The sequence below is a fragment of the Sinocyclocheilus rhinocerous genome, unplaced genomic scaffold, assembly GCF_001515625.1.
Source record: "Sinocyclocheilus rhinocerous isolate Xijiao unplaced genomic scaffold, SAMN03320098_v1.1 scaffold18, whole genome shotgun sequence".
NCBI lineage: Eukaryota > Metazoa > Chordata > Actinopteri > Cypriniformes > Cyprinidae > Sinocyclocheilus > Sinocyclocheilus rhinocerous.
In genome coordinates, this window is record NW_015635050.1 from 165,756 (window position 1) to 179,217 (window position 13,462).

The window sequence follows — 13,462 nt, forward strand, 5'->3', positions numbered from 1 at the left end:
ATATATATATGTCTGCAGAGGCAGACCAGTTTAAAATGTAGCTTTTAAAACATTTTGTCAACAAACAGAGCCGCATCAAGTTTATCAAATGTCTATGTTGGTTACAGCCCTGTATAATAATTATCTTTGCAGCCTATGCCACCTTTGTATTGTGAGTGATTAGGGTTAATGTCATGGCTTGAGCTTACATAGTAAGCTGTTTTGTGTCATGGAAGGTCCTTTTCAAAAAGCCTTTGAAGCCTCTCCTAGTTGCAGAAGGCGAGCTGTTGTATTTGTTTATATCCGTTAGAGCACTTGCCTTTTTTTTTTGTTCTTCTATCATCTTGTCCTCTTGCTCAGGCCTGCTGGAATCCCGACACAGGTTACACAAGCCCATGCAGGCGGATCCCCACACCTGATGAAGTTGAGGAACCGGTTGCTGTTGGCAGCGTGGGATTCGCACAGTATACCTCAGAAAACATTTTCATCACTCCCACACGCTCTACCCCTCTGCCGGCCCTCTGGTGAGATATTTATGGCTTCTCAAACTTTTAACTACCTTTGATTGACATGTCTAAATATTTGCCAGTAGAATATCTTTTCTGACAAGACATGAATCTGTGATGCAGTGTTGATGACTCTCATCTGATATGCATGGTTTTACATGCAAAAGTTAACTTTCTAGAGAACTGTCAACATATCAAAGCACTGATCTTAAGCCCAGCACATTTGGAATTTTATTTATTGATTTAGACGATATGTTGTTTTTGATGCATCATATCAATGCGTGAATCAGTTGTGTTTTCAACTTTCAATTTTGTAATTTCACATAGCTGGGCAAGCAAAGATGACGTGTGGAACAACCTGCTTAGAAAAGACAAACTCTACCTGCGAGATACACATGTTATGGAGAGACATCCAAATCTTCAACCCAATATGAGAGCGATTCTGCTGGATTGGCTAATGGAGGTTTGTAATCGTTGTTTAACCATTCACACGTCTTGATCTAATCTCATTAAGAGGGGTGGGGACTAAACCTCATTCTTGTCTAAACATCAGATTGTTTACAAAACCTGAGAACTTGGGGAACAGCCTTTTTTAAAATTAAAAACTAACTACAAGTACAGCCCAAAGGAAACTTCAGTTTTGACACGCACGCTCCATCCGTTTGATGGCATGCCTGATCAACATGTGTGGACAAGAACATTTCATCCTTGTCCAGTGTTTGTGCTGTCCAGAAACTGACTAAAAAATCTTTGTATGTTTAAAGTTGTGTGTGTATCTTAACACCCACACAAGTGCTTGTTGGCATGGCTGTCTTTTGTTGTCACCATCTGTAGTAGTTTGTTGTTTTTCTGTCATCCATTTATATTCAAGAATAAAATATTGCGTTATTAGAAACATGTACTATGCCAATGGTGAAATTTATGTCACAATAGGGGTTTAATGGTACATGTATTCATACTGAAATCCTGTGAGATGCATTTCACATGGCTTGCCCTCCTATCAGAAGTGTCTTGCATTTGAGACCCGTTTTCCTCAACGCATGACTTGCATCGTACCATTGTATCTTTATTGGTAAATGTTAGAAATTCACATAAGTATTTTCATTATGCATAAAGGCTGGTTCCGACAACAAGCAAGGCCCTGCTAAATTTCCCAAACTTCACTGAACAAAAGCATCATACTGCACAATAATTCTGACCAAAATATGTTTTGGTAAAATATTTTGCATTCAAAAGTGGAAGCACTTCAATTCTCTTCTCATTTACAACATCAAAAACTGCAGTACAAAGAATGTGCCGCATACCCTAGCATAGACATAAATGTTCAAGTTTTCTGGAAATGGATGGTTTTATTTTTATGAGAACCGAAATGTTGTATGGTGATTTGACACTCATTGGCATCCGCTGTTTTTCAGGTTTGTGAGGTGTACAAGTTACACAGAGAAACGTTTTACTTGGGTCAGGATTACTTTGATCGTTTCATGGCCACTCAAGAAAATGTTCTCAAAACAACACTACAGCTTATAGGCATTTCCTGTCTCTTCATCAGTGCCAAAATGGAGGTAAATTTTACTTGTAGATGCCTTTTTATTTCAGCCTGAACATTTGAGAGGGATTGTAATAGCCTTTTAGTGTAATTTGCATTTTAAGAACGTGTTTATGAAAAGTGCAGCATTTGTCAGAACTTGAAATGTAAGTTGTTGTTGTTTTTTTTCCGAAGGAAATTTACCCTCCTAAGGTGCATCAGTTTGCTTATATTACTGATGGGGCCTGCACAGAGGATGACATTCTTAGCATGGAAATTATCATCATGAAGGTATATTATCTTCATATCATCATTTAATCTCAGTTTTGTGCCTAAACCTGTAGCCCTGCTGCTTGTATGATATATTGGACTACTCTTTACACCATTTGTTGTTATTCAGGAGTTGAATTGGAGTTTGAGTCCTTTAACCCCAGTGGCTTGGCTCAACATCTACATGCAGATGGCCTATCTAAAGGAGACCGCTGAAGTTCTCATGGCCCAGTACCCACAGGCTACATTTGTGCAGATTGCAGAAGTAAGATGGCACAATTAATCACATTAAAATCTCAATATGGTGTGTGACTATATTTACCGCAAAAGGCTGTGATTCATTTAAAGTTATACTCTGCACATGTTGTGTCCCTCAATGTGAAGGCCTGAAACAGTTCTGTTTTCCAATACACTCACTCATGTTTTACATGAGGCTACTGATTTTTGCTTTTTCAAAGCTACTCTCAGTATATGAATGCACCCTACAAAGCCAATCTCTGGAGCTGCGCTTTTAAAGGCCTAGTCCACCCCAAAAAAAAAAAAAAGTCATTTACTCCCCCCTCATGTCATTTCATACCTGTATGCGTGTATGACTGACTGACTTATGTGGAACATGAAAGATTTTTTGAGAAATGTCTTAGTGTGTCCATACAATGGATGCCACAGACTTGGGTTACTTGTGTGGAAAATGATAATTCATCATAGTGTTGAAATGACATGAGGGTGAGGAAATTATGACTCAATTCTCATTTCTGGGCGAACTGTCCTTTTTTACAACAGAACTTTTTAAAATAAATTAACTCCGGACATATTTCAGTACAAGTTACTGTTACTTTACCAGAGTTGGAATGAGGAACAGATTTAAAACTTGTGAAATACACACTGAAATTCCAAAGTCTTTTGTTAGTTTTTCTCTAGGGATGCACGGAAATGAAAATTCTTGGCCAAAACCGAACAAAATGAAACACTGGGCCGAATACTGAACACGGTTTTGCGAGTTTTTTTTTCCCTCATGTATTTTGCTATTTATTTTTCACCATTGCACAAATTAAATGGCCAAAATGTGCTTTTTACTGTTTTGTCTTGGTTTTCAAAGAAAAAAATCAATTACAAAACAACAATTTAAAAATATCGAACACTGAACATTTTTAACATTCTAGCAGACACTATACCAACAAAGCACCATTTAACTTAAAATTAATAAGTTAGTAAAATAATATATTTTTTTGGCCATCAGACCCCCTTCTTGAATCAGGCATGTATTTTTTTTACTATACAAATAAAAGCAGCCTTGCAGAGCAGAAGAGCCTTCTTTTAAAACATTAGAAAATATGACATGCTTCCACACTGCTGACATGTTTGTTGCATTGTGCCTCTCACTGCGCTGGTTGCTATTTGATCGCGTCACGTCATTGTTTGGTACAGTTTATTCCGTCTTTTCGCTTATTCGGCCGAACACCGAAAGAGCTTTTTTTTTAAAAAATTTTCGGCCGAATAATTTCGGTTACCGAACATTCGGTGCATCCCTGTTTTTCTCTAAAGGGCTTGAGGGTTAAACGTTGTGAATCCACAGCAGAAATGTTACCATGTTTGTAATAAAAAATAAATAAATAATAATAATCCAAGCCGCCAGCGTGAGATGTTAAATGTTTATATCCAGGGGTTCACATAAGTGGTACGCAGGTGCGCATGCGCGACCAATATAAAAAATGCGCTGTGTAAATGCGTTCTGACAGCGCGTTTGCGTACCGACATGGGTGACAGCTGTTAATGCACAATTACAATTTTAGATCTGTAATGGTGTATAAGATTTCTATTCAAACTGAATGGATAAATAAATCTAGGCTACCCGCTGCCGTTTTCAAAGCGCAATGCAAAACTGACATTTCATTCACTGATGCGCTTCATTCGGCAGCGCTAAACCCGGAAGCGCATATACATACTTGCCAGCAACCCGCCAAAATAAAAGCCTGCTGATTTTAAGTTTGAAAATGATAAAAATAAAATGCTAATATTTACTACTTTTTTTAAAGATGAATTTAAGTTTACTATAACATAGTTGTATTTGTATTTAATATTCTTTTTATTTTAAAATAGTGTTATCACACTTTATTTAATTATTTATTTAAAAAAAAAACTAAATAAAGTGCAACAATATTATCACTACGATTAATTGATTTTTTTTTTAATAGTTGTATTTAATGGGTTACACTATGTACAGTGTGAGGACCAAACCAAATCTCCAGGTTATCTTATGAGAACCAGGCTGAAAAACTTGTGCACCCCTGTTTATATCATATTGCAGTGCAAATCACAAACAAAATATTTAGACTTATTTAACTACCCAATAAAAGAACTTACTGTTTATTTACTGTGGCTTTGTCTTTTTGTTTAGCTCTTGGATCTGTGTATACTGGATGTAAGAAGTCTGGAGTTCTCTTACGACCTTCTTGCAGCTTCTGCACTTTTCCACTTCTCTTCTCTAGAGCTAGTGATGAAAGTTTCAGGTATGAATTTAACAGCTCTTGTGTGAATTTCTTCTCAACAGCTCTATATATTTGAGCATGTATATCACAAAATTGGCTTAAAGGGGTCATATGATGCTGCTAAAAAGAACAGTATTTTGTGTATTTGGTGTAATTAAATGTGTTTATGCGGTTTAAGGTTTAAAAAAACACATACTGTACATCAGCGTCTTCACGACATGGCGGCGGCAACAACAATACTACAGCGAGGATAAAAGTTACGCCTTCTTTCTTTGGGTGGACATTTGGGCGGCTTTATGCAAATCTTCCCAGATCGTGATGTAGGTATGTGGGGGCGTGTTAGAACGAGCCGTTTTAGGTAGGTGTGGCTGACTCTTAACTTTTATAAAGAATATCTCTTTGGATTTGAGACTTTAGTCTTTGCAACTTTACAGATCTTCTTTATGCACCAAGAGCTTGTAACACTCCAAAGAGAAAGGAAAAATTGAAATCGCATAATATGACCCCTTTAAGTGGTTGGAAGTGGCCTTTGATTTATTTGGTTTCAGGGCTGAAGTGGTGTGACTTGGAGGAGTGTGTGAGATGGATGGTCCCTTTCGCCATGTCAATCCGTGAAGCAGGCAGCTCAGCCCTCAAGACATTCAAAGGAATAGCAGCAGATGATATGCACAATATCCAGACCCACGTGCCTTACATGGAATGGCTGGTAAGTTTACTTTTTGAACTTGGCCACGACTACTTTGTCTGTCTAGTTTGTCTTAAATTGGGTTTTAATCTCAGGCCAGTTCACTTCAATCTGAATATTATATGTATATATAATTTGTGTGTGTGTGTATTTACGTACAAATGAAAATTGGGCTTAAACAGTAGCGTCTGTCTCGTTCTCACTACAGAATTTTGCATAAATTTGCCTCAGCCACAACATTTGTTTCTTACACTAGTCTAGCCTAAAGTTTTCTTGTTTCTTTTCTTATTTTTCAGGGAAAGGTGCACTCCTATCAGCTAGTGGACATTGAGAGCATTCAGAGGTCTCCTGTTCCCTCTGGAGTGCTCACACCACCACCCAGCAGTGAAAAGCCCGAGAGCACAGTCTCCTGACTTCATTATGTATGGAATAGGACACAGCCCTGACAGATGAGTTTAAATGAAAATCAACAAATCAATGGCATTACAGGACAAACCCAAGCATCAGCTCACATGCATCAGCATAAGACTCAGAAGATCAAAAATGTCTTTTGCTTCATCATTTTTCCCCCCATGTGAGACTTGAAAGACATGAAATAATTTTAGTTTTAATGGTCCAAAGGTTTGGTGTTTTTATTTTTTTTTAGTTCATGTATACTACCTGCCAAAATCTCAGAGCTGTTACTGTCTCTGATTGCTGCTAAAAGAGGGTGGGACTGGAGCAGATGGACAGATGACCACAGAGATCCCCACACAAATATGGGCATGGGTTTCTGAGGCTCAGGTTGCCATTTGGACCAGCAAAATCCTGACAGGTTGTCATGGGGATTCGAGTCTCCACTGCCAGAAAGGACCAGAGAAATCACCGGCTTCAGAAGCTAGGACTCGGATTTTATATTTAAGATTTTCCACTGGTCGCCTCCTATGTGTTTGTAACCAAATTTGACCATTCGCTTTTTATAGGTTTGTTTTTAAACAAGATGCTGCTACGTTTCTCTATACCATATGTCTAAATAAATCCACTGTCTCAGACAGTTTTAAGTATACTATGCTTATTGATTTCCTGATGTGTGTAAATGAACTAATTGTGTGAATTTCTACTTTCATATTATAATATAAATAATATAAAATGTCACAACGTATAAAAGACATTGTGTTATATTTTAATTAACTTTAACATTTTTGTTATTTAAAATAACCATTTGCTTTTAAAAAGAAAAAAAAAATAGGAAATTACTCATTTTTAACGTTTGCGATTAACAATTCTCGATTTGGCAGTGAAATGAGAGACGGATTAGCAACCAAAGAAATGAATGCATTACAAAAAGAAAAATAAATGGTTTAGATATTCAACTATTTAATTTCCTAACAAGGCTGCATCCTGTAGTGTGTCTCATTAAACTTGATGGGGGGAAAAACTCAAGCGTGTATAATTTGACATGCATGTACAGAAGCAGCCCAGTTTGGCCGTTAATGAAACTTGGAATAATTGAATTATGAGTAGCCTTCTAATATATAAATTGGTCTGATTATCGAAAAGCAATCCATGCAGATTGGAGGAAAAAAAAAAAAGTGCCCTTGCAGGCGGTTTTACAACACGAGTCAATAATAGCAGATGCGCTGAAGTGCTGGATCATCTAAGAGATCTATGAAACGTCGCAAAATGGTGAACAGGGCCTGTAATGGCTGTCTCGCTCGTGCATCTACATACACAGTGCCCTCTGCTTGCAGTCTGAGAAGGAGTGTTACAGAGAGACCCAGAACATGATCCACTAGATGTCAGTGTGATGCTTCGTCTGTCACCATCAGAAGGCTGGACTTGAGGTCTGTGAGCTCCTCAACAGCTGCTGCTGAGACCAGGGTAATTCATTACATAGCACACTGACAATCGCTCTGCTGCCTTGGTCTGGCAGTGTTTGGGTGTTGGAATCTGCTTAAGGCAATTTTGGTTTTGGCTTTATTATTTTGGTTATTGAAAATGGCAAACTGCTGAATATGCTTTGTATTATTTCAATGCAACATTACATGCATACATTGTTTCAATACATTATTCTAAAACATTGAGCATTATGTATCATACAATGTAGACCAAGGTAATTACAAAAACCTCATGTTTTGTGGCAGATTAAGCAGTTGATAACAAAAGGGTTTTGGAGATGAGGTACATGAAAGTTCTCAACCTGCACAACTGATCACCTGGTCAACTCCTAGCAGCTTTGTGGCCATCATGCTAAGCTCTTAACCTTACTGAGGTTGACAGTGAATGGAGTCCCACATCGCTGTTCTGTATTTAACAATGTGGCAGCAGGATGGCTACCATGCAGTCTCTTAAAAGAGCTGTATGGAGGTCAACGTTAAAGAGGAGGAGGGGGCTTCCCCCAGCAGACGGACCCTGGGGGCCCTCAGGCAGGCAACAGCGCAACAGCTGTTATGTGCTCAATGGCCCCTTTTGTTCTCTCCGCACAGACGCTGGTGGCAGCAGCAGCAGGTGCCCATTGGATGATCTCCCAGCCACCACTGCCAAAAGTCACACCTAGTCGGAGCTCTGTGTCCCCTGTCTGCCACTAATATTCATAATGCCATGAAATACTGCGACATGATCGAATCAAGAGCTCTGAGAACTGGTTTCAATGCTGATCGTGTTGTTTTACGTTTTGATTTGTTTAGGATGAAGAATGTTTTGAAGCAATTTTGTCCTCAAGAAGAAGCTGGTGTGTGTTTCATTTTGGATTTAGGAGAAAGAAATATGTCGAAATCTGTCTTTTTCAGAGCAGATTTATAATCTCAGTTGGCTGTGATGACATTATTAAAACGGATCAGAATAAAAAAAAAATACTTTATTGTGTATTGAGATTCGGACCCTATGAAAAGCACTGAACACTAAATTTTTTACAGTCATTCGTATCACATATAAATTGAAATACTTAAAAAAAAAAAAAAAAAAACTATTATAAAACCTGGCATTTTTAAATTATTCAATGACTTTTGTAATCTATTTTAAATTATTTTAATTTTTAAAATAGATTACAGAATAAAAAAGTTTTTTTTATTGTGCCCATTTGGAAATTTTGACTCCATGTTACCATGAAGAAACTCAACACTAATATTTTCAGTCATTCATACCATAAATAAATGCATTTTGTCATATGTGTTATCAAAGGCAACGTCAACTTTATTGTCATTATTAGCACACTGCATGGATACTAGGTTAAAATAAATAAACATTTCCTTAATGAAAACAGCAGTGACACATAGTACCACATTGTAGTAAAAAATAGTACAAATATATACATATTATTCACTTACAGATCAATCATATCCATCCCAATGCTACACTTCACTTATTTATGTGCAATACTGTATATATTGTATTCACTTAATAATACTAGTAACTATAGGCCTATATATTACTTATACATATATACAGTATATATCACTTAGTCTGTCTAAAATGTCTGTGTTTAAGATTTTAGTCAACAGTCTGTAAGCCACTGCATGCAGTAGTGCAGCAGACACAAGAACGAGTTAATTTTCAGACAAACGGGGTCAGCTTTCCAGTCCTTGAGTGAATTGCTTGTTTGTAATTGTTAATTGAGTAGTTCAGGTGCTGTCAGGGTTGAAATGTATAATCAGCCTACATGCATTCATGAGTTTGTGTTGTATTGTTCTGTCTCCTGTACCACATGGGGTGGGGGGTAAATTGTTTTAGATAATTCATTTAGATGACTCAGTTTTAGGCAAAATAAACGTGCTTTTCTCGGGTTGTTAGCGAGCCATCTTCATCAAAAGCCCCCTATGGTTCATAGAAGTAGCGGGGGCTAAAAAGCTATATTCACACACAACTTTTCTTCAGTTCAAATGAGAAAATTCAATCTTCATTGTCTCATTTTCACCGAGAACAGTTCAACTAATGGGTAGAAGTGATTGTGTTTTCGATTTTAATGCAATATTGTTATAATAAAAGGAAGGAAAAAAACATGATTAAGTGGGTGTCTTTATAGTTTGCAGTAAAAAAAAAACATGATTAAGTGGGTCTCTTTATAGTTTGCAGTACAGTCTAATAATCTTTATCACCCAAAAATATTTTTTTTTATTTTCAAAATCAGAGTTTACCCGCATAACTTGCTACCATTTTAGCAAGTTATGCTTCTTAAAAAAAAATATATATATATTTTTTTAATTAAATAAATAAATATTTGTATTATTATTAATATATTATTATATTTAGTACAAGATAATAAAACAAACATAATACATGCTTATTCAAATTTACCAGCAGTGTAATCCCACTTGCCAGTCAAAAATGTTTTTTAAATAGATTGTAAAATCAAAATGTATACTTTATTGTCCCCATATGGATTTTGGTTTGGACCCCATGTTGCTACAAAGACATTGAACACTAATATTTACAGCCATTCATACAATAAATATTTTGAAAGAAAAAAAAAAAACACTTTTAAGTGCATTTTTTAAATAATATATATATATATATATGTCAAAAGCGAAACATATGGTTAAAAGCGAAACATAGTTCCTTCAGGGAACAACGGTGACACATACAGATATACTGTAATATAAATATTTAAGTTGCACGGGTATTTTTGTAGCAATAGCCAAAAATACATTGTATGGGTCAAAATTATACATTTTTCTTTTATGCCAAAAATCATCAGAATATTAAGTAAAGATCATGTTCCATGAAGATATTTTGTAAATTTCTTACCTTTAATATGTAAAAACTTCAGTTTTGATTAGTAATATGCATTGCTAAGAACTTCATTTGGACAACTTTAAAGGCGATTTTCTCAATATTTAGATTTTTTTGCACCCTCAGATTCCAGATTTTCAAATAATTGTATCTTGGCCAAGTCCAATCCTAACAAACCATACATCAATGAAAAGCATATTTATTCAGCTTTCAGATGATGTATAAATCTCAATTTCAGAAAATTGACCCATATGACTGGTTTTGTGGTCTAGGGTCACACACACACACACACACACACACACACGTATATATATATATATATATATATATATACACACACGCACACACACACACACATATAGATATATATTATCTACTACTGTCATTTATACTGTATATATATATATATATATATATAGGTATTTGTATTCCTCTATACACACACGCACACACACACACACACATATATATATATATTAGTTACTACTGTCATTTGTATATGAATATATTTTCTGAATTATTGTTGTAATTCTTGTTTAGAACCAAGACCTTATTCTGTGTAAAACAACAAAAAGGCCTACATGCAGTAAACAAGGAACAGGCAGAGGCTAATGCTAATGCTAAGGATAGTTGATTTAAAAAAAAAAAAATCCTGTTATTGATGTTCTTTGCATTCTTGGCTACAAAATAACTTTCTCAACACCTCAGTCTCAATGCGTCCTCACTTATTAATAACAATATATTGTTTAAAAGAAAAATATCAATTTACGTTTCACCACTCTTATGAGAAGATCTGTGTCCTGTGAGCTGTCAAACGCAACTGTCACGGAAGCTTTCCCACCTAACCACGTGGCAGCAACTGTTTACACACGTGACTCGCAGAGTGGCGCCCACCTCGACGTCATCAACAAAAGTCCAGATGGGCGTGGCTTGAGCGCAAATCAGCGTGTCCTGCGCAGAATGTGCAGCTGGACGAGATTTTAGCGGGTTGTTTAAATGTATCAGGTCAGTTTCCACCATCCATTGTCATCAAATGATATTTATGTACAGTGACGTTTTGGTACAGTGACACACCCATGGGTCAGTCCGCTTAAAAAGCATTCAATATTTTTTTCATTTTTATTTTTCCCTTCAGATTTTATGTAACCATGTAGACAAACATATTACAAACATTTAGGCAAATTTAGACGGAAGTAAAACTGTAATCTAGCAATTTACCTGCATTGACCTATTCAATCATGTTTGTGATTATAAGCAGGATTAAGCACATTTCATAATTTGATAAGTGGCTCCCATGAGCATCTCAATAGTTTTGCGAGGTCTCTCTCACTGGAAGTTGAATTGGAATTTGGATCGGCATGACAAGAGGATCATTTCACCCTGGTATGTAAAATGAAATTAGCCCAAGTTTTATTCACATTCTATAGATTATATTACACATGCTTGAAATGATATAAACAAACAATATGTGATTTCTAGATGCATATATAGTAGTCAGCATTTGAAGTGGATCAAACAAGTTAATCAAAGTTGTCCTAAGACAGACACATTTTTGTTTTAGGTTTTAGGTCAACATTGATGAAAGGTACAAGGTGACATCATTGGGCCACATGACCAGGAAGTTATATAGATTTTAATATTTTGAAAATTTACCAAAATATGCAAAATCATATTTCCAAAATCCAAGTCATGTATGATGTGTGATGGGACTGTGTGAAGATATTACAACTGGTGTGACATCATCAGGTCACATGAGCAGGAAGTTATATTGATTTGAATATTTGAAAAATTCATTAAAATAGACAAAATAACATTTCCAAAATCCAAGTTGTGTATGATGTATTAGAATTGTTATTGAATATATTACAGGTGCCATAACAGCACCTGTTTCTACCAGTTAAAAGAAAATGTTGGAGTACAATGTAATAACAATGTAACAATACATAGGGAATATCCCATTCACAGCTGAAAAATATGTATGAATGTTTTTCCACTTAATTCACATTCATTTACATTCCATTTGCATGATGCTTTGCATGTTTTTGAATCTTGGAATGCATATCTTTTTTTACTATTTTTATGCACTTTTGAGACATTAATTTTGCTCGTCAAATGTCCACATAATACCAACTTTACTGCACTAAATATGAGAATTTCTTTTAACTTCATGCCACTGGAATTCTACTTAATTCAATTTCGAATTAAAATTCTGCATCCTGTGTCCTACTTCAATTCAAATGCTGCACAACTCTGATTATGAGGAAATGTCTGAATGTGTAATATTCCTGTGAAATAATTATTTTCTTGTACTGTGAAAGGATGCTGTTAGGCAGCAACCAGCAGGCTTAGAAGATGCAAAGCTCCTGTGCAGACTGTTCAGACTAGTGCTTGACATATTTTAGTAGACCTTAGTCAGGTCACAATGACAATTTAATTTAATTAAGTTTTTTTTTTTTTTTACAAAACACGCACATCTCTGCCCCAATAAAATGTGTAACATTTTACATTTTTACACAAATTATATGTAATGTCTAATTCAGTTAACTTACACTGCAAACTTTTTCCTCAACATTATTATCTCGTTATTTTGTGGCATGTAAGTTCCTGAACATAATGAATTATGGGATACGCTTAGCCTCTGTGGTGTTAAGAGATATGTGGATTTAGTGTACGTTATGGACCCTTTTCATGAGCTTCGGCATTTTTCAGACCTGGGACAGTTTTGTGCACTTACTTCCTGTTGCATACAACTTCCTGGTGCCAAAGACCGCAAGTGTGTATTTTGGGACGGGCCCAAAGGCTGTCTTGCTTTCATGCTTCTTTGATCTTGCCTGCCCCCTCGCTCTCATACTCTCCCTCCTGTTCAGTACAGAAAATACACCCACAGACTGCAGTGGAAACTAATGTAGGGGTGTTTGTGATAAAATGGTAAAATATAATCTGGAAAAGGATGTCTTGTAAGTCACCAAAACCTATTAGGTTTTTAAGCATTAAACCATATTCTTAAGTCTGTCAAGATCAATTTGACATGTTTCTGATGCGTTTCCACAAAAGTAATACAGAAACATTTGTTCCCAATCTCAAAGTTTTTTTTCTCTAAACAGCGACACATTCCCATGAAGCTTATGAGCCAGAGAACAACTGTTAAAGGGGTCATATGACGTTGCTAAAAAGAACATTATTTTGTGTATTTGGTGTAATGAAATGTGTTTATGCGGTTTAAGGTTCAAATAACGCATTATTTTCCACATAATGTACATTATTGTTGCTCCTCTATGCCCGGCCTTTCTGAAACGCGTCGATT

The 13,462-nt window shown here is 36.0% G+C and overlaps 1 protein-coding gene across 2 annotated transcripts in view; it reads left to right on the plus strand.

The window, feature by feature from the left end:
- The window catches only part of ccne1 (cyclin E1), an 8,372-nt gene extending 1,900 nt beyond the window's left edge, over positions 1-6,472 (plus strand). The window contains exons 5-13 of one of the 2 annotated variants that reach the window (XR_001640696.1): positions 340-503; positions 813-948; positions 1,901-2,047; positions 2,206-2,301; positions 2,411-2,545; positions 4,676-4,787; positions 5,315-5,472; positions 5,748-6,025; positions 6,098-6,472. Coding sequence is in view for 1 of the 2 variants with exons in the window: in XM_016560710.1 (XP_016416196.1) it covers positions 340-503; positions 813-948; positions 1,901-2,047; positions 2,206-2,301; positions 2,411-2,545; positions 4,676-4,787; positions 5,315-5,472; positions 5,748-5,864 (1,065 nt within the window). In the remaining variant the exon portion in view is untranslated. Of the gene's footprint in view, positions 1-339; positions 504-812; positions 949-1,900; positions 2,048-2,205; positions 2,302-2,410; positions 2,546-4,675; positions 4,788-5,314; positions 5,473-5,747 lie in introns of both variants that reach the window. The other variant, XM_016560710.1, reaches the window with a different exon arrangement.
- Positions 6,473-13,462: the final 6,990 nt, after the last annotated feature.